The sequence below is a fragment of the Rousettus aegyptiacus genome, unplaced genomic scaffold (genome assembly GCF_014176215.1).
Source record: "Rousettus aegyptiacus isolate mRouAeg1 unplaced genomic scaffold, mRouAeg1.p scaffold_m13_p_9, whole genome shotgun sequence".
Classification (NCBI taxonomy): Eukaryota; Metazoa; Chordata; class Mammalia; order Chiroptera; family Pteropodidae; genus Rousettus; species Rousettus aegyptiacus.
In genome coordinates this window covers 39,703,142-39,725,046 of record NW_023416312.1, presented here as the reverse complement: position 1 = coordinate 39,725,046, position 21,905 = coordinate 39,703,142, and the positions used below count along the sequence as shown (strand labels likewise).

The window sequence follows — 21,905 nt, the reverse complement described above, 5'->3', positions numbered from 1 at the left end:
ATCTCTTTGAGACCCCACTTTCAATTATTTTTGTATATAACGAGAATTGGAATTGTTGGATCATATGGTAATTCTATGTTTAACTTTTTAAGAAACCTCCATGCTGTTTTTCATAATAGCTACATCATTTTATAATAGTAAAGTATGATATTATTTTATTAGTACCAATGGTGTACAAGGGTTTCTTTTTATTAACACCCAAGACTTTTGGATGATAGCCATTCTGACAGGCATGAGATATCTCATTGTGGTTTTGATTTGAATTTCCCATGATTAGTGGCATGGAGCATCTTTTGATATGTCTGTTGGCCATTTGTATATCTTCTTTGGAGAATTGTCTATTCAAGTCTTTGCCCATTTTTAAATCAAGGTATTTGTTGTTTGCTGATGAGTTGTAGAAGTTCTTTATATATTCTGGATATTAAGCCTTACCAGGTATATGATTTGTAAATATTTTCAGCCATTCCAAAGGCTGCCTTTTCACTCTGTTGATAGTTTTCTTTAACGTGCAGTAGTTTCTAAGTTTGATATAGTCCCATTTGTCTATTTTACTTATGTTGCCCGTGCTTTTGGTCTCACGTCCTAAAAACATTCCAAAATCCTATGCCCTGAAGTTTTCCTCCTGTGTTTTCTTCTAGGAATTTTATAGGTTTAGGTCTTTAATCCATTTTGAGGAAATTTTCATATATAATGTAATTTGAGGGTCTAACTTCGCTCTTTTGCAAGCGTCTTTTTTTTCATCGTCTTGGAACCCTTGTTGAAAATCATTTGGCCATGTTAATTGAAATTTATCTTCATCAATTCAACACCACCAGGAGTCCCCAACTTGGGATGTGGTGAAGAAAAAACTTTACTCAGTGAAAACAGGTGAATAGTGAAACGGCTTGGCTGTGGAACAGCATGGATAAAAAGCTCAGGTGCGAAACAGCACAGCCATAGTGGCTTGGGCAAGGCTACTCAGGTAATGTGGCTTGGGAAAAGCAGGTCAGGTGAAATCACCCTATTGTTACAGCTCCAGTGCCACAGCTCCGGTGTCACAGCTTCAGCTGGTGTTGCAGCAACAGCTGGGGAACACAGTCTTCTCCGAAAACCGAAAGTTCTCTCTGCAGAGAGGTGAAACTGGATTACGTAGAGAAGTTCCTGCTCCTGGTCCCTGATTGATTCATTTTCATGCAATTGAGAATTCCAAATCCTCATAGTTTGATTGGGCCTAAAAACACTGTCCTGATTGGTCGAAATGCAACCACTCTGAGTGGTCAGTAAAGATGCAAATGATGATACAGATGCACAGCTACGATTGGTTAGGGAAGCTCTTCAGCCCATTGGTTGATTTATGAGCCTAAGAGCTCCTTTATAAGGGTTGACTCAGATGGCAGAAACACAGTGCAGGAAGCAGGCGGTTCAGTGCAACTCTTCCCTTAAGCAGAACCAGGATAATAGGCTCCTGTCTAGCAACAGCTGCTAGACTCTGTTTATAAATTTGAACCCAATTATTTACCAGGAGTCCTTCTTAATAGGTACATTTATTGTCAGGGTCAATGGTCATATATGCAAGCATTTATTTCTGGATTCTGTTTTCCATTCCATTGGTCTGTATATCTGTCTTTATGCTAATACCACGCTGTGTTGATTATTGTATTTTTGTAGTATATTTTGAAATCAGGATATGTGTGGTTTCCAACTCTTCTTTACTTTTTTTTCAAGCTTGTGTTTACTTGGAAAAAGACAAAAACCATATGTTTTCATTCATATGTATAATATAAAACAAAGTAACAAATGAACAAACAAAACAAGCAAAAACAAACTCATTGTTATGGACAACAGGGATGGGGGAGGGCAAAATGTGTAAAAAGGATTAAATATATGATAACAGAAGGAAACTAGACTTTGGGGGTGACAAAGATGTCAAATTATGATCTTGTATACCCGAAAATTATACAATGTTATTAACCAATGTTACCCTAATAAATGTAATTTAAGAAGCAAGAAAAGAAAAGGAAAAAGCCACAACAGAAAAAAACCCAGAAAAGATTGTGTTGGCCAGTCAAGATCCCTTGAGTGTTTATGGTGAAGTTTAGAATTCTATTTTCTATTTCTGCTAACAACATCATTGGGATTTTGATAGGCATTTCATTGAATATCTAGATCCCTTTGGCTATTATGGACATTTTAACAATATTAAATCTTCTAATCCATGAGGATGGGATGTCTTTCCACTTATTTGCATTTTCTTTCTTTCTTTTTTTGTGATGTTTTATAGATTTCGGTGTACAAGTCTTTCATCTTTTTGGTTAAGTTTATTCCTAAGTGTTTTATTCTTTTTGATGCTACACTAAATGGGATTGTTTTCTTAATTTCCTTTTTTGGATCGGTCATCATTAGTGCATAGAAATGCAATTGTTTTGGAAAAAATATATATTCAGGAGCTACATGGTATTTGTTTGTATGTGTAGCATAATTTATTTAACAAGTTCCCTATTGAGAAATTTGTATGTTGTTTCCAAAGCTGTGAGGTGACAAACAATGCTGCAGAGAATAATCTTATGGATATCTTATTTTCCATGTGTACAATGTGTCTCTTGGGTTAATTGCTATAAGTTAAATTTCTAGATTAAGGATATATGCATTTAACATTTCACAGATATTTCCATTGCATTATGATTTTGACATAAAATAGATTTTGCAATAGTGTTTATTAGCAATTAGTAGAGTGAGTACCCATTGCCTCATTCAACTTGCTCTCTTAAGTCATTTATCTTGTCATTCCTCCAAAGCAAATAAGCAAATTTTCCAATTACATACTTATGTTCAAGAGTTCAATAAAAGGTTCTATGTTGATTTCTGTGGCAGTTTGAATGTGAGACATGTGTACCAGTGACTTTCTTCTAAAATACGGTTGAAGGAAACTTATTGAGATTCATCTGTTCAAAGTAACATACCTATATCAGTAAAACTTTGATAGTCATCCTTTAAAAGTATAGAATTACTCTTTTTTATAATTAACAATTACAGTGAGTTATTGTATATTTTGAAAATTCTGTGATTACAATTTTGTTATTGTTTCTATATTTTTGGAATTTGTCATTTAAAGCTGCTTCGTCTTAATAAGCCTTGTCACCAAAAGTTAATTTAAAAGTTGTGTGCCGTTTTGTAATGAAATGGATCTCATTTCAAATTAATCGCATTTACCAGGGAGGAAAATATAACTTCTCTAAATTGCACGTTTAAGTGTTACTTAACGTGTGGAAGACAAGTAAATCAGTATACCAGAAACATAAGACTGGTTTCTACAGTTGGCAATGGTACTTGAATCTTTGAAAGATGACTTGAAATGTGTATAAACTTCTCTTGAATAAAAAATTGCCTGAGCCCATCAGATTATCAAAGAATTCCATTCAGAAAAGGCCCATCACTTGCTATTCTGACAAAAAGCAGAAACTCTGTCACCTAAACACAACAGCACTTGTAAATTTCAAGAAAAGCAAATAGAATTAACTAAAACATGTACAGTAGAATACAGTCGGAAATAAAATTTGAAACGATTCGATTTTAGAGAATTGATTTGCTACTTGCAGCAATTACCAACTGACAATTAAATTATAGACCACGAAGTCAGACACCATCCAGCCAAACCTCTGTAATAAGGACATAGACCTAGATCGGTTGGTTTGTGAGGTAAAGATCACATCAGATTCGGGAAATGTGGTGTGTGTGTGTTTGTTTCAAGCAGCAATTTAGAGTTTATTCAATATTGAAGTAATTGTATGCAGATCTTAATTTGGTCTTAAATGTTATATATTTATATAATATACATACACACATGTATTTATTTATGGCACATGTATAAATACATACCTGTATTTATGGCATGCTGAATATTATATAGAGAACATTCAGGAAAGCAAAGCACTTGAGGATAACCTTTAATGTCGGAAAGAAAATATGTAGGATCGCCGTATAGATTAGTAGTTAAGAGTGTGTGGTGTTTGGTCTAAATTTCGACTCCACTACTGTGGGTCTTTGTGTCCTGGTTTCCTCATCCGGAGAATGTAGGTAACAAGCAGCTGTCTGCCTCAAAGGATATAAAAATTATATGAGATAATTTGGATAAAGATTAGTATAGTGTTGGGCACATAGTAAATTCTCAATAAATGTAAGTCGATGTTATTGTCAATATGTCAACAAAAGAGGATGGATCAAAACGCATTTTAAAAATAAAGTTAAAATAGTCACTAGCGCTTTCAGGTCAATGGGACTAATTGGACCCCCTATGAAAAGGTGGAGAGGATCAAATGACGTAGACCGCCTTAGCAACAGGCCCCCAAAGAAGGTGAATTTCCGTAGCCAATAAGAATCTGCGCTGAGGAGGAGGTAGCCAATGGATGACGGAAAGAAGAAGAGGGAGGACGCGCCAATTCTCCTGCCTGAGCCTCGGCCCAACAAAATGGCGGCGGCGGCAGCGTCGCTTTGTTTCCGCGGCTTCTGCAGCGGTGGCAGTGGTAGCGGCCTTTGAGCTGTGGGGAGGTTCCAGCACCAGCTATAGTGACGACTAAGAGTTCAGTGTATTTCTATCGTAACCGTGCGCCGAGCAGCGAAGAGCGGCGCCCTACAGTCGCTGAAGCCGACAAGGCGTTGTAGCGAAAACATGACTGCTGAGCCCATGAGGTAAAACGCAACCCCGTCTCACGGGTCTTAGCGGTCTGGGCCTCCGCGCCTCTGAGTTGGGTATTTGGGAAAGCTTTGGTTTGGTGGGTCAAGCCTGTCTGTTGCTTAGCGGAAAGAGGCATCGTTTTCTCTTTAGGTGTGAAAGGTTTCGGGTTAAACTCGGCGGTACGCTCCACCCTGGGGTGGGGGTGGCGGTGGCGGTGGCGGTGGGGGGGCGCGGCCTGGCGTGTCGGGCGCTTCTTTCAGCCTACCCTAACTGGTGAAGCTTAGTTGGCTGCTTCTGTTTATTCTTTGATGCCTGTGGCATGGAGACCCCCGAAGTCGGAAGCGGTTTTTGGTATCCCGGTCATCCTTCCTAATCTTTGGGCCTAGAAACTGCGTGAGGAAGAAGTGGGTGGGAGGGTGGGAAGGGAGGGTGGCGGTGGGAAGAGGGGGAGGGGCAGGCAGGCGGGCGGGAGGATGCGAGATCCTGGGACGATTTAGTGGTGTTTAGACTGCTGGAGACGGGAAGTAGTACCCCTTCCTTGCGGATTTTTTTTTTTTTTCTGCAGCCCCTGGTGACAAGCCCTTTTTTCTTTTCTTTTTTTTTGGGGGGGGGGGCGGGGGGAACTGGTGAGTCTTGCCAGGTATTTATATCTCTGGCAAGATATACTCCAGATCCTGAAGGGTATCCTCGGATTTACCTCTAGGCAAGGGGAAACTAACGCAGGGTTTTGCTTCCAGAGGACCCCAGGATACTACTTTTGTGAAGACCAGCTTTAATGGGTGGTAAGGCAGATCTCAAATGTTTCTCCAATTTCTGGGCAAATTTCAAATAGAAGTAATTAGATCCTATTTTTATTTATTTAGTCCATTGTGGATGGAGGAGCAGGTTAACATGGATTGATGGGAAGTAAGATTTATTGCAAGGGAAGCTGTGCCTGGCAGGCCGCCTCTTATCAAGCACGATTATTAGGTTGAAGCTGTTTTTCTCTTATGCTTCTGATTTGCCTCTTGAGTGTCTAAAAATAAGAGTTGTTAATATGAAATGTATACCACTTTTACACAGGTGGCTGGCTTGCTTTTCAGGCAATTTGACATTTGACGTTTCATCCCTTGTGAATTAAGTAATTTTTTTTTACTCCGATGTATCCTTGTCGCCTAGTGGTAAAATAAAGAAAATTACAGGGAGCAGAGATCAGAATTGCATTTGTAGTTGGCAAAATGTGCCTTTGAATAACTATTAGGATGTTATATGTTTTTAGGGCACTCTCTAGCTAGCATGTAGAATTTGGGAATGAGCCTGCGATACTTATTGTGCTTATTTTTCTGCACTAACATGTAGTAAATAGATGCTTTCCTTACCTTGAGGAAAAAAAAATCAACTTTAGTTCTTAGATTGTAGATCCCTAGTTGTGTAAAGATTGTGGCCTTGGTTTCTGAATGTGTTAATTGGCTCAAGTACAGTAAACTTTTATTTATGGGGTATTGAGCACATAGAAGTACCCAGTACAACGTGTTGGCTGATTATTATCAGGCACTCATATTCCTCTACGTGAAAGGTTTACCTTACAGTTAAATAACACTTCTAGATTTTACTATGTCTCACAAAATCTGCATTTTAAACTATAGGGTGTTCTGAACGGATTTTCTCTTTTGGAGTGAACAGAGTAACTATATAGAGACTTTCTGAATTGAATTATTTATTTTATGCCAGGGTCAGTTTTCCTTATGGGCCTTGAATTTTAGTAGATCTTGGCAGTAATAGTAATAATCATAACTAAAATTGAGTGATTATTGTTGACCTTTACTGTATGTAATTTTCAAAACCCTATTGGGTAGTACTTGGTGTTCCTATTTTTACAGAAGATGAGGATACTGAGGCACAGAGAGATCAGAGGACTTGACTAAAGTTATACAACTTGTAATTGATGGAGCTGGAATTGAACCCAGTCTTGACTCCAGAGCTTATGTTCTTAACCACAAGGTATTAATGCCTCCTTGAGCTGCCAGATCTAGCATGATTATGAGCACTTTAATTTAGCCCAAGTATTACAATGGAAGAAACTCATGTTAGAGCTACTCTTGTGGTCATTTGTTGTAGGTTTTTGAGGTTGTGGCTGTTTATAATATTTTGCCTCTTATGTTCAAATGAGATGGTAAAATAACTGAAACATTTAATTCCAGGAGAGTCTTTAAGCTATGTGAAAAACCCCTTGTAAAGAACCACATATATAAATGTAGAGAATTAATTTAAAAAAGCGTGATGCTCCCTGATTATTTACTATGAAAGAGCTCCAAGTGGGTGTTTAGAACTGTCTCAGGTTGAAGTGTCATTCATCTAAAGCCATAATCATAATTAAAGAATAATCTGACAGGTAATACTTGAGTGAGTTGAACCCACAATACCAAATCACTCTTGATTCTCTTCTAATGTGAGACAAATAATATGATCACTTCTATGTATTTTAATTAAACTTATGTTACACAGTAGTTCTAGATTTTTTTCTTCATCAGATCTTCTGTAGGGCACTTGATTAGTTCTGATTTTTACTTGTGTTTATAAAAAGAAAAAAAAAAAGAAAATTTCTAGGAGTCCGTGATGAAAAAACTGGTCACCTGACTAAATCATACATTGAAAAATTAGTGGCTCAGTCTTTAGAGGTTTTGTTATTATTTAAATATTTTTTTTGTTGTTGTTATTTGTTTTATTTTAAATACGATTGGCTTGTTTCTTCAAATTTTTGGCATTATGAAAGATAAGCTTCTGATTGACAGGTGAACTTTAACTTATTTTTATATGAAGATCTTGGAGATTTGGTGTGATTCGTCATTCTAATCCTTATAGCAACTGATTACTTGAAAAGCTCACAGCAGTATTACTTGTTATTGGTCTTAAATTTTAAAAGGCAGAAGTGGTCTAAATTGAAGGATGTTGAGAAAATGTCTTAGAAAGTCACTGTTAGGGTAGTAGTTCACAATTGCATACCAACCTAAATCTGTGAAATATTTGAATTACCACTATGTGGAAAGCAGTAAGCCAGGCCTGTGGAGGGGGAATAGATGCAAATGTTATAAAGGGTTTTGAAAGCATTTAAAATACAAGCCGTTTGGTTATGTTATTGGTTGGGGTGAAAAGAAAGACATTTCTGTTTTAATTTTGATCAGGCCAGTTCTCATTATTGGCAACCCTTTGTATAATTGGCCATGAGCTTTCAATTTTATATTTCATTTCTAGAAATAAGAAAAATGTTGCACTTAAAGGAATTTCTGGATATAGGTGTGTGAAATAACTTTTCCATAAGAAATTGTGTGTATTTATGTGCCTATTTCACTTTTGGAGTATGAATAAATTTATGGATTATGCGGCAGGATATAAATAATTCTTGGGTTTATATGAAATCTTTCCCGCCAGACCTTGAATGTCCTCTTGGACATTGACAGAAGCTGTTTAAATGGTTTAAGCCATTGGAAACTGATGCATAGATTTTCCTTTTGGAGTGTTGAATATAGCAGGGCAGTATAAAAGGAGTGTCTAGGTAGGATCTCTGTACCTGTATCTTAATGCTTGTCTTATAATTGGCTTGATAGCTGATATGCAAGGTGTTTAACCTCCATCTGTAAAATGGAGGAGTAAGTTTGATAGATATTGATAAAGCCTGCAGTTGTTATGGAGGAGGCAATATGGTTATAGCAGCGGTTCTTAAAAGATAATAAACTAAAGCTCTTTGGGGTCTTTGTTAATATTTAAATGTTTTAAGAGCCTAAAGAAGTCCTAAGACTAAAAGTTTGAGAACTGCTGCTATAGAGAAATGAACGCTGAACTCTGAGCCAAACCAGGGTTTTCTAGTTGTAGCTTTGTTGCTTAACTGATTGTATGTCCTCGGACAAATTGCTTATCCTTTCTAGGCCTCTGCTTTGTCATTTGCAAAATGAGCTTGTACTAGATGTTATATAAAGTTATTTAAAAAATAATCCTGCTTATGTGAGTGTCAATCATTTTAAAATTTTATTTCCTTTTAGAGGGTAGAAAGATAGTGATGAGGGGACGTTTCCTTATTCATTGTATGTACATCTTTTTTGCTTTAAAACTTACATGGTTAGGATACGGGTGTTTTGTTGCTAATATGACATCATAGTATCACGTACACATACTTTTGCCAGTACTGGAAAAGAAAAACTTTTTGATGGAAAGTTTGGTAATTACTGTGGTTCAGGATATGTTCCGTTTTGGAAGATAATTATATCCAGTTGTATTATTTTTCTGCCCTTTTGTGATTGGAGGTGATATTTCTGAAGACCTAGCCAGTTGTGCTTTTTGCCCTGGGAAAAGGATCTGTGAATTTTGCCCTGTGGCCACTATTTTCAGATTCTGTCTCTGAGACTTTGTCTTAGTTTTGGCTTGAAGTAGCTGTTCTTGGTATCTATAGTCCAGCTTTTTTGTTAACTGTTCCACAAAATAATTATTTAAAAAATTGTTGGTATGGCAGTGGTGTTCATGTATGTATATTCTATGCTCCATATTTTGGGCGAATGCCTTATTGATAAAATACATGAGTATCAACTAGGGGTCAGGCACTGTGCTAGGGTATGCAGAAAGTAAAAGACAAAATTCCTGCTTCCTTAAGGCATTCTTAATCTGGTAAGGGAGTTAATAAATAAGATGTTACAAAGCAGTGCAAAAAAGGAGATATATTGGTTGCGGTAGGGATCAGAAATGAAGGAAAGCCTAATTGGGGGAATATCTAGGAAAGTTTTACAGAGGAGATGGTATCTGAATTGGGCCTTAAATATGAGGTAGCAGTTAAGGATGACTATGAAAAAGGGTAGTCCAGGCAGAGGGATTAAAGATTAGTATGGTTAAAGATTAGTCTTATTTTCCACACAGCAGAGGAAATAAGACATATGCACAAATAGTTTTGAAGTACTAGGTAAAACTAAGTTGCTGTGGGAGTTCAGAGTAGGAACACATTTCTGGTGGGGTCCAGGGAAGGCTTTATAGAGAGGTAGCATTTGAATCTGGCTCTTAGAGGATGGGTACAATTTTGACAAAGAAGACCGGGGGAAGATTCCAGATGTGAGGTATAACAGCTTAAGCAAAGGACCGTTGTCTATAGTAGTGTTTTCTATTCGGAAGGAAGTCAACTTAGAATTTTGAACTCAACTCCTGGGCAAATATTGTATAACCATTTTGTAATTAGTATGCTTTTTTCCCCAGCTTTATAGAGATATAATTGACTTATAACATAGTATAAGTTTAAGGTTTACGAAGGTGATTTGATATGTATATATCTAAAAAATGATTACCACAATAAGGTTAGTTAACACATCCTTCACTTCACATAATTACCTTTTTTTTCCCCTGTTGTGGTGAGAACATTTAAGATCTACTCTCACAGTATTATTAAGTAGTCATCATGCTGTACATGAGATCTCTAGAACTTAATCATCTTATAGTACGTTTGTGGCTTGATGGTCTTGTAAAAGATGTGTGCCTTTGTGAATGGGCCTGATGATTTCAATTCAGCACTGTCAAAAGTATTACCCACTCTTTTTAAAGATTGTGTAGAATTTAATGTACAAATCTTGAATGACTATAATTGTTCAAAATCTATCCTTAATTGTCTTTATTTTGGTCATTTGAAATAGTTGACTTTTGGGTCACATTTGATTTATAAAATCCAAAATCAAAAAAATCTTATTTTCAAGTGATACTGGATTTGTTAATTTGCTTATTTGAATTATATTAGTTGTTTTTTGGTTTATTTGGTAGCATTTCAAACTTTGTTCTGATATAATGCTTGTTTTGAAAATGTGAATTTGTTCCAACAAGATTGACATATCAGGGAACAATTTGAGCATAAGACAATTTGAATTTGCTTGTGCAGAATTTTGTCTGCAAGGTCAGGGGTCAACAAACTATGGCCAACAAGCAGTGGCCTATTTTTATAAATAAAGTTCTTTTGGACCACACCCCAGCCTATTTGTTTATATTGTCTGTGGCTGCTTTTGTACTACAATCTCAGAGTTGAATAGGTTCAACAGAGACCTAATGGCCCCCAAAACCTAAAATATTTACTATCTGGTCCTTTATAAAAATAGTTTGCCCTAAGTGAATGCAGGAAACTGCACCAAGCTGAACTGAGTTGTATTAAAATATTCACATATGCGTGCACACAGCTCAGACATCTCCCAGCTACTTCAGTTCACTTCTTGTGTTATGAGCCACATCCATCCACATTTGTTGTTACAATTTTCCATCCGATTTCAGATAACCCTCCTTCCATCACTTCACAGTAATTCATGAGCTGCAACCCTTCTGATGCCCACTTCCACAAGCAAACTTCAGGTCTTTTTCAAGGTAAAGTGCCATATTTATTGTTGTATTTATGTATTTCTTAATCACTTAATATGTATACACTATGTAAATTTGTGCCATCATTTTTATTGGGTTTCTGTCTTTTTAAAAATGTGTCACAGAAGTTTTTTGAGTATTGTGCTTCTAACCTCATTTTTTTTCCTGAGTCCAAAATTGCACAATTTGCCAAACCTGGTGATTTTTTAGGAACTCATTTGATTGTTGAACTGACTGTAATTGTTATTCTGAAAAAGCATTTACCAAATATTTCTTGAGCTATGTTTGGATTAGAGTTAGTGGACACAAAGCACTTACAATGGTATCGGGGACATCGTAATTCCTCAAATATTAGTTATTACTGATTACTATTACCATGTGCTAAGAATTGTTCTAAGTTCTGCTTATGTGAACAAGAGAGTAAGTCTCTGTTCTCATGAAGCATATACTGTATTTCTAACAGTCTGTAATATACATTTTGGCTAATAATTCAGTCTTCTCACACAAAAAAAAGATGTTTTGGTGTTTTTATTAATGATATTTAAAAATATCCACAGATGACATTTATTTAAGACAACTTTCTAGTTTCATTGATTTCATGTAATATTTTATTGAATGATTTTTTGAATGTTTTTTATAGCCATAACCTCAGGAGATGAATCTGATCTGTCTTCAAGGAGAAAAAGAATCACCTTTTTACTATATTTAAAAATAAAAAAGTTAAAAAGTCGAATTTAAGACTTTATAGAAAATAAGCAAAAATAGTACAAAGGTTCTCATATGTCCTACACCCAGATTCAGCAAATGGTAATATTTTTTCCACATTTATTTTATTATTCTCTGTATTATTTTTCTGAATTATTTGAGAGTAAATTGCAGACATGATGCTTCTTTACCCCCAAATACTTCAATATGTATTTCTCCAAAATAGGAATATTTTCTTATGTAATCTCAGTATAGTTAGCAAAGTTAGAAATTAACATTGATACAGTACTCTTTCTAATCTACAGACTTTCACATTTTGCCAATTGCTTTATAAGTCTTTCATAGTGAAATAAAAATTCCTTTCTTTTTTGGTCAGTGATCCAGTTGTGGAACACACATTGCATTTCATTGTTATGTGTTTTTAATTTGGAGCAGTTCACCTTGCTGTTTTTTTTCCTTTCCATTTTTTGAAGAACACGGGCCAGTTATTTTGGGTTTGTATGATGTTTCCTTGTGGTTTGTGTATTTTGCTAGGAAGACTATGAAGTGATGTGTCTTTCTCAGCGCATTTTATCAGGAGGCATGTGGTATCTTTGCTTTCACTATTTAAAAAATGTGTCTGCTTTTAATACTAAGATTATTAATTAGCTCATTCTCTGTCATTTAATTTAGAGATTTGAAGCTAGGCTTGGTTAATTTCCACAATCATATAATTTTCAGGTGTACATTATCATTTGACATCTGTATATTCTATTGTGTGTTCACCACCCAAAGTCCAGTTTCCTTCAGCTACCATATATCTGATCCCCTTTACCCACTTCACCCTCCCCCTACCCCCTATATTTGACCTCCTTTACCTGTCTACAACCCTCCTCCTCGCCCACCCCACCAGTAACCACTACTCTATAGTCCTCTGGTATTGGTTAATTTCTATAAAGTTGGTGAGAACTTGTCAACCTCTTATCTTTCTTGCCTTCCTCACATACCTACAAAATTCAAAACCAAAACATTTTATTTGTGAATTTTCCTCCTATATTATGAGTATCTACTAAAAATAAGAGTGAATGCTTCATATTAAATTGACTGTACCTATTAATTGTTGAATGTATGAAATAATACATTTCTTTCATAGGCTGACTGTAGTACATTCAACACAGCTTACTGAATTGAATATCTCAGTTTAGAGACAGAAGGGAAATATTTGAGGGTACTAAATGGCTTCGGGATTTTTTTATTTTATTTTTTAAATTTTAATTAGTTTCAAGTATACCGTACATTGGTTAGACATCTATATAGTTAGTAAAATGATCCCCCCAATTACTCCCTCCCTCCCCTGACCCTCCACCTAGCCAATGTATTAATGCTAGTTGCATTTCCTATGCTGTGCTCCCCATCCCCGTGACCATCCATCATCTACTAATTTGTACTTCTTTAACCCTTCATTCCATTCTCCCAGCCCCCCAAACATCCTTCCCCTCCATCCATCACCAAATTGTCCACAATATTTGTGAGTCTGTTTTTCATTGCTTTGTTATTTTTATTCCTTAAATTCTGCATGTAAGTGAAATCATATAGTGTTTATCTTTCTCTGTCTGACTTAAATACCCTCTAGGTTTATCAAAGCAATATCTTTTTTCATTCCTTTCCTTTTCATATGTAGGGGTTTTGTTTTCTTATTTTTTCAGCTGCTCTATCTTTTGGTTGGAGCATCTCATTCTTTTCCATTTAAGGTACTTATTGATAGGAATGTAGTTGTTACTATTCTTTATTCCTATTTTTGATACATGTTTTTTCTTCTTAAAGAAGTCCCTCCAGCATTTCCTGTAATTTTGGCTTGGTGGTGATAAATTTCTTTAGTTTATTTTTGTCTGGGAAGCTCTTTATCTGTCCATCACTCTAAATGATAGCTTTGCTGGATAAATTATTCTTGGTTGTATATCCTGGGTCTTCATCCTTTCGAATATTTTTTGCTAAGCCCTTCTGTCCTGCATAGTTTCTTTTGAGAAATTAGCTGCTGGTCGAATGGGTGTTCTTTTAAATGTAATTATTTTTTTCTTTTGCTGCTTTTAATATGTTTTTTTTGTATTTAACCTTTGGCATTTTAATTATGATGTGTCTTGGTGTGGGCCTCTTTGGATCCCTGCTTTTTTTAATTCTCTGAGCTTCTTGGGGTTTTATTTCCATTTCTTTCACCAGGTTAGGGAAATTTTCCATCATTATTTCTTCAGACAGTTGTTCAACATCTTCATTTTCTTTTGTTATGCTGATCAAATGAATAGTGTCCATTATCCTTCTTGAATTATTTTTATAGTCTTGGCATCTTTTTTCTTGCCATTCTGATTGAGTGTCCTGATTGGCTGTCGTGTCCTCTAGATAGAGGGTGTGTGATCCTCTTCTTTATTCACTTTGTTTATTCATTTGTTTATTCCATTTAATATACTTCTCATCTCGGATAATGTGTTCTTCATTTCAGACTGGTTCCTTTTTATAATTTCTACTTCCATTTTTATGATTTTTATCTCTGTTGAAGTTCTCACTGAATTTATTTACACTTCCCAAAAGTTCATTGAGCATCTTTATAACCAGTGTTTTGAACTCTGTACCTGTTAGGTTACTTAACTCCATTATATCTGGATCTTTGTTCTGTTTTGTCATATGGTTTCTGCCTCTTTGTCTTCCCATTTTGGCTGCCTTTCCATGTCTGTTTCTATGTATGAAGCAAAGCTCTTAAGTCCCCTGGTCTCATTAGTAGGTATCCAGCGGCACAGTCCTGAGAGGGTTTCAGCTGCTGGCCAAATTTAGCCCAAGCCTCTGCCCCTCTCGGGCCCCCTGTTAAGATGCAGCAAGTAATCCGCAGATGCTGTGCTTATAGTTGCCTCAAAAGGCACACAAGAAACCGAGGTCAGCTACCTCCACCAGTGTGAGTCTCGGCAGGGAGCATTGATTCACTGAGGATATACTTGGATGTGGCTATGAGTTGGGGGAGGTGGGGTTTCAGGGAATCCTCTGGATGGAGCAACTTCTGTTATCCAGTTTGATGATGTCACAGTTATGACGTCCTTGTGTCTGGTGCACTGGAACGGGGGAGGGCTTAATGGGACAGTGGATACCACTGGCACTTCTATACCTAGCGAGTCTTGCCTTGATTCTCACTCTGAAAATGTCTCCCTGCAAGTCCCTGGTGCCCCCTGCACACAGCTGAACTGGCACTGGTGCTCAGAGCAAGCAGATCCGTGTCCGTGAAAATCCGCTTGCTGACACGGCTCCTTTAAGAGGAGGTTGCCGCTATCACAACCTCCATCTCACTCAGTCCCACGTTCACACAGTCCTACCTTCTGCTGTTGCAGCATGCTTTTTTGGATTTCTCTGTAGTTGTATGGCTTGTTCAAGATCTCAGGCGATTTTTCTTTGCTGCTGCTCCTCGTTTCTGTCACAACTTTGATTTGGTCGCCAGAAGGATGAACAGAGCCTCTTTCATCTATGCCATTTTTTTCTCTCCCCTCGGGACTTTTTTTAATGCTCAACAAATCACTACTTTTTAAAGGAATTCCTTAAAAATTATCATCATTTGAATAAACATTTATCATTTCTCTGTACAAGGCAATTTGTTATTTCCCACATGGGACTAACAAATGAACCTAGACCAGTTTCCTTTTTTGAGGAACTTACACTCCAGTAGAGAGTACTCTTGGGTTTTAAACAAGGAACTATAAGCAGAATGTATTGGTTATTAGAAGTAACAGAAAACTTACTGGGAGAAGAGAGAGGGATAGAGAACCTGCTTTGAGCTAAGAGTTATGGTAAGATAAGATTGGAAAGTCATGTGTGAATTTCCTTGCAGAGAGCTTTGGAGTTTGTACTTTATCCTTCTTTATAAACATGGAATCCTTTGAATATTTTGAGCATGGCGATGACAGATATGTGAGTCTATACTCAGTTATGCCAGTTATTGGAAATAGAAAACAGAACAGACCTTTCGAGATGTCCTTGAGACAAGGAATGTATTTAGAAGAATATAGGCATTTACTTCCAACTCCCATTAAAAAATAGCACATGCTAAGTGCCAACCGAATGCTACAGACTTATGTGGTATAATAATATATCACTTTAGTACTTGAATCAGGTAGAATGAACGTACTGCTAACCCCTTCTGCTGTTTTTCATGATTTATCTCTGACATCTGAATTCTGAACATTTACCTGATTATTCTGGATGGGAGCTATGGTTCCCTGTGTGACTTGAGGGATGAATTATGGAAGCAGGTGCCATTTTCTGCCTCTAAAATCTAAACGCCTTAAAATGAACTGTATTTAATAAAGCAAAAATAAGTGCCAAATGAAATGAAATATTTCCTGAAGTCCCCAGTAATTTAGCCCCCACAAACATGGTGACTTTTATTTCAATTTAAGTTTTTTTGGTTTGAGCAATACACAGAGACCACTATTTAAACATAGTAAGATAAAATGCAGATCTTATTCAAATATTGCTGCTTTATTACTCAAATTTGTAATTTCTTATCTCCATTAGAACTTTTATATATTTGTATTTAAAACAACAGACTGGGATTTGTTCAGTCCTCCATTGTTTCTTAAATGCTTTGGAAAGCTTCACATTTTCAGACAAATTCTGGTTAATTTTTATTTGCCCAAGTACGTACTACTGATACTGAGCCTAATAAACCCAGAAATACCTAGGTTCTACCCTGAAGTGCTTGTAGACTAAAAATAAATAACACAAGACAAGACATTTAATAAATCATATATGCTTCTTGCAACAAATATGGGGAAAGCTTATATATACATACCTATGAAATTTCATAACATTTAAAGATTACCCTTATGTTGGAATGGAGAACATTAATAGACAAATATTAGAGTTTCTAAACCTGTTATTTGTATATTCCTTTTCTGTTTTTCTTTAATTTTGAAATACACATGAAATTTATCATTTTAACCACTTTAAAGTGTACAATTTAGTGGCATTAAGTACATTAAGTATATTCACAATGTCGTGCAGCCATCATCACTAATTCTTTATCCCTGTATCTTTTCAAGAAAATCTGTATCTTCCATCACTCCTTCTCCAATACCCTTGCAAACACTAATACACTTTCTAGCTCAGTGGGTTTGCTTATTTTGGAAACTTCATGTAAATGGAATCATACAATATGTGGTCCTTTGTTTCTCACTTCTTTCACTTAGCATAGTTTTGATGGTTTATCTATATTGTACTTCATTCCCTTTTATGGCTGAATAAAGCTCTGTTATACGGATAGCCTATATTTGTTTATCCATTCACCAGTTGATGGGCATTTGGATTGTTTCTATCCTTTGGCTATTGTAAATAGTGTTAATGTGTATATGTTTGTTTTTTTTTTTTTCCGTCTAGGTGTATGCTCAATGGAAAAAAAATACAGGCCTACCATTTGCAGAATTCACGCTCCTTATGAGGCAGTAGTGGTTATAAACAATTTTTTTTCCTAATACCAAATAACACTGTAAGGGTTGGTGTTATCCTCATTTTATAGTTGAGTAAACAAGCTCAAAGATTTAAATGATTTGTCCAGGATTATTAATTTAGTAATGACAAAGTCAGATTTTGAATCTAGGTACTTTCGAATCCAAATTCTGTATACTTTACCAAGAAGAAATGATTTAAAAAATGGAAAAGATGTACTTTAAGGTCCTCCGAGTTTGAAAATAGGAATATTGCTTTGAAAATTCATAGCTTCTGAATCCATTTGTAATAGGGACATGTAGCTTTACCATTGTAGCCAAAAGATGCTGTTTAAGAAGGTAGAGAAACATAGTTGAAAAGTTGCAGTAATTCGAAAAATCCCAAGTTTCATATTGTGTACATGTGTTTGTTTGGACATGTGTGTTCATATCTATTGGGTACATATGCCAAGGAGTGGAATTGCTGAGTCATGGTAATTCTGTGTTTAACTTATTGAGGAAATGCCAAACTGTTATCCACAGCGGCACATATCAACGGTCTCATTGGCAATGTATGAAGGTTACAGTTTCTCCACATCCTCGCCAGCACTTGTTAGTTTCTTTTTTGGAGGGAATTCCTTTACATATTTATAAATCTCTATACTTCGTGGAGAATCCAACTTCCCTATTATAGCTTCATGGTAAGAAGGACCGGGGTGAGTTCCAGTCAAGATGGCAGAGTAGGTAAAGGCTGTGCTCACCTCCTCTCATGACCATGTCATAATTACAACTGAATTGTAAAACAACCTGGAGAACCATCTTGAGACTAGCTGAACAGAAATCCTATAAATAAGGACATAAAGAAGGAGCCATGTGGAGATTGGTAGGGTGGATGGAGATGTGAAACGGGGTGGCCGCATTCCCATTTGTGGCAGATCAGAATTTGGAGGGATATTTCACCTGGAAAGGTCCACCTTGAGTGATGGGCCCTAGCCCCACACCGAGCTCTGCAGCCTAGAGCACCAGTGCTAGAAATAAGAACCCCCACAATATCTGGCTTTGAAAATCAGTGGGGATTCGGTTTATCCAAGTGAGATGGAAAGCAGTTGGAAACTCAGGCATTTTTTTAAAGGGCCCATGCACAGACTCACAGACATTCACCCTGGGCTCCTGTGGAGGAACAGTGGCTGGGGAGGTTTCAGAGACATACATGGAGAAACTGAGTTGTGTGGCTTTGGGCCGAAGCCTGGAGTGACAGCTGCCATTGTCTCTGTTGAGCTCTCCTTTCACACAGCCGGCAGGCAGGCACCATCTTTTGTGTGTTGAGTCCTTTCCACATGGCCAAATATAAATATTTTTAGCCTAGTGAACTCCATTCACTTCACCCTGATAGCTCCCTGAGACTGCCTTTCTCAACTTGCACACATCCAGAGGCTCTTTTGGTGGTGGACAGCTAGCCTTGGCCCATGCTGTACCTACCTTTTCTTAAAAAACTCTCAGAAGTCAGTAGGCCCCAGGCCAGCAGCGGCTGGTCTTCGTGTGCCCTTTGGCTTTTGCTGAGTGGCTCCAGGATCAGCACCAAATCTGCATTAACCTGGTGAACACCACTTGCCCCGCCTTGGGGTCTCCCTGATATCCCACCTCACCCTATTTGTGTACAGCCTGAGGCTCTTTCAGCAGCTGAGCCTGTGAGCAGCCAGCAAGAGGCAGCAGACCGTGGGGTGCCTTAGGTCTTTGCTGATCTGCTTTAGGCTCTGTACTGCTGGTATCTGGCCTTACGTTGCAGCGTGGCCTCTCCCATATGCCTCCAGGTCCAGCACAGGCATCTACCAAAAACGTGGATTGCTTCGTAACTCCTACTAGGTGGTGGCTGGTCACAGGCAGTGGCTGATTTAGGAATGCACTGAAGCCCCTCCCAAGAGGCTCCAAAACTAAAACGCCTGGTGGCCAGCCTCAGACAATACAAGAACACAGCCTGATTAGCCCCACAAACAGCACACCCACAGGGTGGTCTTGGTAGACACTGGAGCCCACTGGGTGAATCTTTCTCCATGGGGTCAGCCCTAACAATGCAGCTTGTACTGTTTGTGGCCATTCCTCCCAGCCAGTCAGCCTGAAGGTCAGTCCCACCCACTGATGTGCTAACAGCAAATATGGCTCAGCTACAACAGGATGGCACACTCAACCCACACATGGGACTTTCCTGGTGATCAGGGAGACTGTGTCACCGGGCTGTAGAGGACACCTACTATATAAGGTCACCCTGCCAAGTTGGGAGACATAGCACAGTGGTCCTCAACATTTTTGGCACCAGAGAGTGGTGTTCCTATGAGAACCTAATGCCTGATGATCTGAGATGGAGCTCAGGTGGTGATGCTAGCCCTGGTGAGTGGCTGCAGATACAGATAAAGCTTGCTGTTCACCCACTGCTCACCTGCTGTATGGCCTGGTTCCTAATAGTCAGCAGACCAGTACTGGTTCGAAGCCCAGGGGTTAGGGACCCCTGACGTAGCAGATCTAACTAATACAAAGAAATAAACACAGATGCAGCCAAAATGAAAAAAAAAAATAAACAAAAAACATTCCAAATGAAAGAACAGGAAAAACTCCCCAAAAAAGAAATAAATGAAATGGAAGTAACCAATCTATCAGATAGAGTTCAAAACATTGGTTATAAAGATGCACAAGGAACTTAATGAGAACTCCCAAAAAGAAAATAAGCAAAAGACATATAAACTATAAAAAAAAGACATGAAGAATGTAATAAATGAAATGAGGAATACACTAGAAGGAATCAACAGCAAATTAGATGAAGCAGAGGATCAAATCAGCAATCTGAAAGACAAGATAGCAGAAAACACCCAATTGGAACAGCAAAGAAGAAAAACTATAAAAAAAATATTTTTTTAGTTCTTATTTTTTATTAATTTTAATATTTTATTACTCCCCTTCCCTTCTGTCCATCCTCTCTGGTAACTACTAGTCCATTGTCCATGTCCATGAGACTCTGTTTGTCCTGTCCATTTGTTGCTTTTAGGTTTATATCTCACATATAAGTGATATCACGTGATTTTCAACGTTTTCTCTCTGGCTTATTTTGCTTAGCATGATTATTTCAGGGTCCATCTATGTGGTTGCAAATGCCAGTATTTCATCTCTTCTTATGGCTGAGTAATATTCCATTGTATATATGTACCACAGCTGCTTTAGCCAATCATCTATCGTATGACACTTCGGTTGCTTCCTTATCCTGGCCACCGTGAATAATGCTACTGTGAACATTGGTGTGCAAATATCTTTTTGGATATGGGTTTTCAAGTCTTTGGGGTAAATACCCAGTAGAGGGATTGATGGATCACATGGTAGGGTAGATCAATTCTTAGTTTTTTGAGGACCCTCCATACTGTTTTCCGTAGTGGTTGTACCAATTTGCGGGTCCACCAGCAGTGTATGAGGGTTCCTATTTCTCCATATCCTCTCCAACATTTATTATTACTTGTCCTGTTGATTGTAGCCATTCTAACAGGTGTGAGATGGTATCTCATTATTGTTTTGATTTACGTTTTGCTAATAGCTAGCAATGTTGAGCATCTTTTCATATATTTGTTGGCCATTTGTATGTCACCTAGGGAGAAGTGTCTGTTAAGATCCTCTGCCTATTTTTTGATTGGATCATTTGTGTTCTTGTCATTATTGAGTTGTATGAGTTCTTTGTATGTTTTGGATATTAGGCCCTTATCGGAGGGGTTATTTGCAAATGTATTTCCCATTCAGATGGTTGTCTCTTTACCTTGTAAAAGGTTTCTTTTGCTGAGCCGAAGCATTTTAGTTTGGTGTAGTCCCATTCACTTATTTTAGCTTTTACTTCCATTGTCTTTGAGGTCAAATTCATGAAATCCTCTTTAAGTCCAAGGTCCTTGAGTTTAGTTCCTATGTTTTCTTCTATGCATTTTATTGTTGCAGGTCTTATATTTAGGTCCTTAATCCATTTTGAGTTAATTTTGGTGTGTGGTGATAGACAACAGTCTACATTCATTCTTTTGCAGGTGGCCTTCCAGTTTTCCCAGCACCATTTATTGAAGAGGATTTCCTTTCTCCACTATGTTTTTGACTTTTTATGCCTAAAATTATTTGCCCATATAAATATGGGTTTACTTTTGGACTCTTGATTCTGTTCCACTGGTCTGTGTGTCTGTTTTTCTGCCAATACCATGCCATTTTAATTACTGTTGCTTTGTAGTATTAATTTGAAGTCTGGGAGAATGATGCCTCCAGCCTCGTTCTTTTTTTCTCAGGATGGTTTTGGCAATTCGGGGTCTTTCGTGTTTCCTTACAAAGCTAATATTTTTGTTCTATTTCTTTAAAAAATGCTGATGGGATTTTGATGGGGATTGCATTAAATCTGTATGATGCTTTAGGTAATAAGGTCATTTTAATTGTGTTGATTCTTCCAATCCAGGAACATGGAATATCTTTCAGTTTCTTTGTATCTTCTTCGGTTTCTTTCAATAGGGTCTTATAGTATTCATTATATAGGTCTTTCACATGTTTTGTTAGATTTATTCCTAGGTGTTTTATTCTTTTTGTTGCAATTGCAAAAATAATTATTTTTCCACTTCCTTTTCTGACACTTCGTTATTAGAGTATAGAATTGCAATGGAGTTTCGAACATTAATTTTGTATCCAGAAACTATTATATTTGCTTATTGTTTTTTGTAGCATTCTTGTGGAGTCTTTAGGGTTTTCTATATAGAGAATCATATCAT

At 37.2% G+C, this 21,905-nt stretch overlaps 1 protein-coding gene across 20 annotated transcripts in view; it reads left to right on the top strand.

The window, feature by feature from the left end:
• The first annotated feature begins 4,413 nt into the window (after positions 1-4,413).
• ATRX (ATRX chromatin remodeler) overlaps positions 4,414-21,905 on the top strand; it is a 246,852-nt gene continuing 229,360 nt past the window's right edge. For 5 of the 20 annotated variants that reach the window (XM_036226899.1, XM_036226898.1, XM_036226893.1 and 2 more), the window contains exons 1-2: positions 4,415-4,665; positions 5,389-5,433. In XM_036226899.1, the coding sequence (XP_036082792.1) occupies positions 4,646-4,665; positions 5,389-5,433 (65 nt within the window). In that variant the 5' untranslated portion in view covers positions 4,415-4,645. Of the gene's footprint in view, positions 4,666-5,388; positions 5,434-10,915; positions 11,006-21,905 lie in introns of those variants that run through there. The other 15 variants (XM_036226907.1, XM_036226906.1, XM_036226904.1 and 12 more) reach the window with 10 other exon arrangements.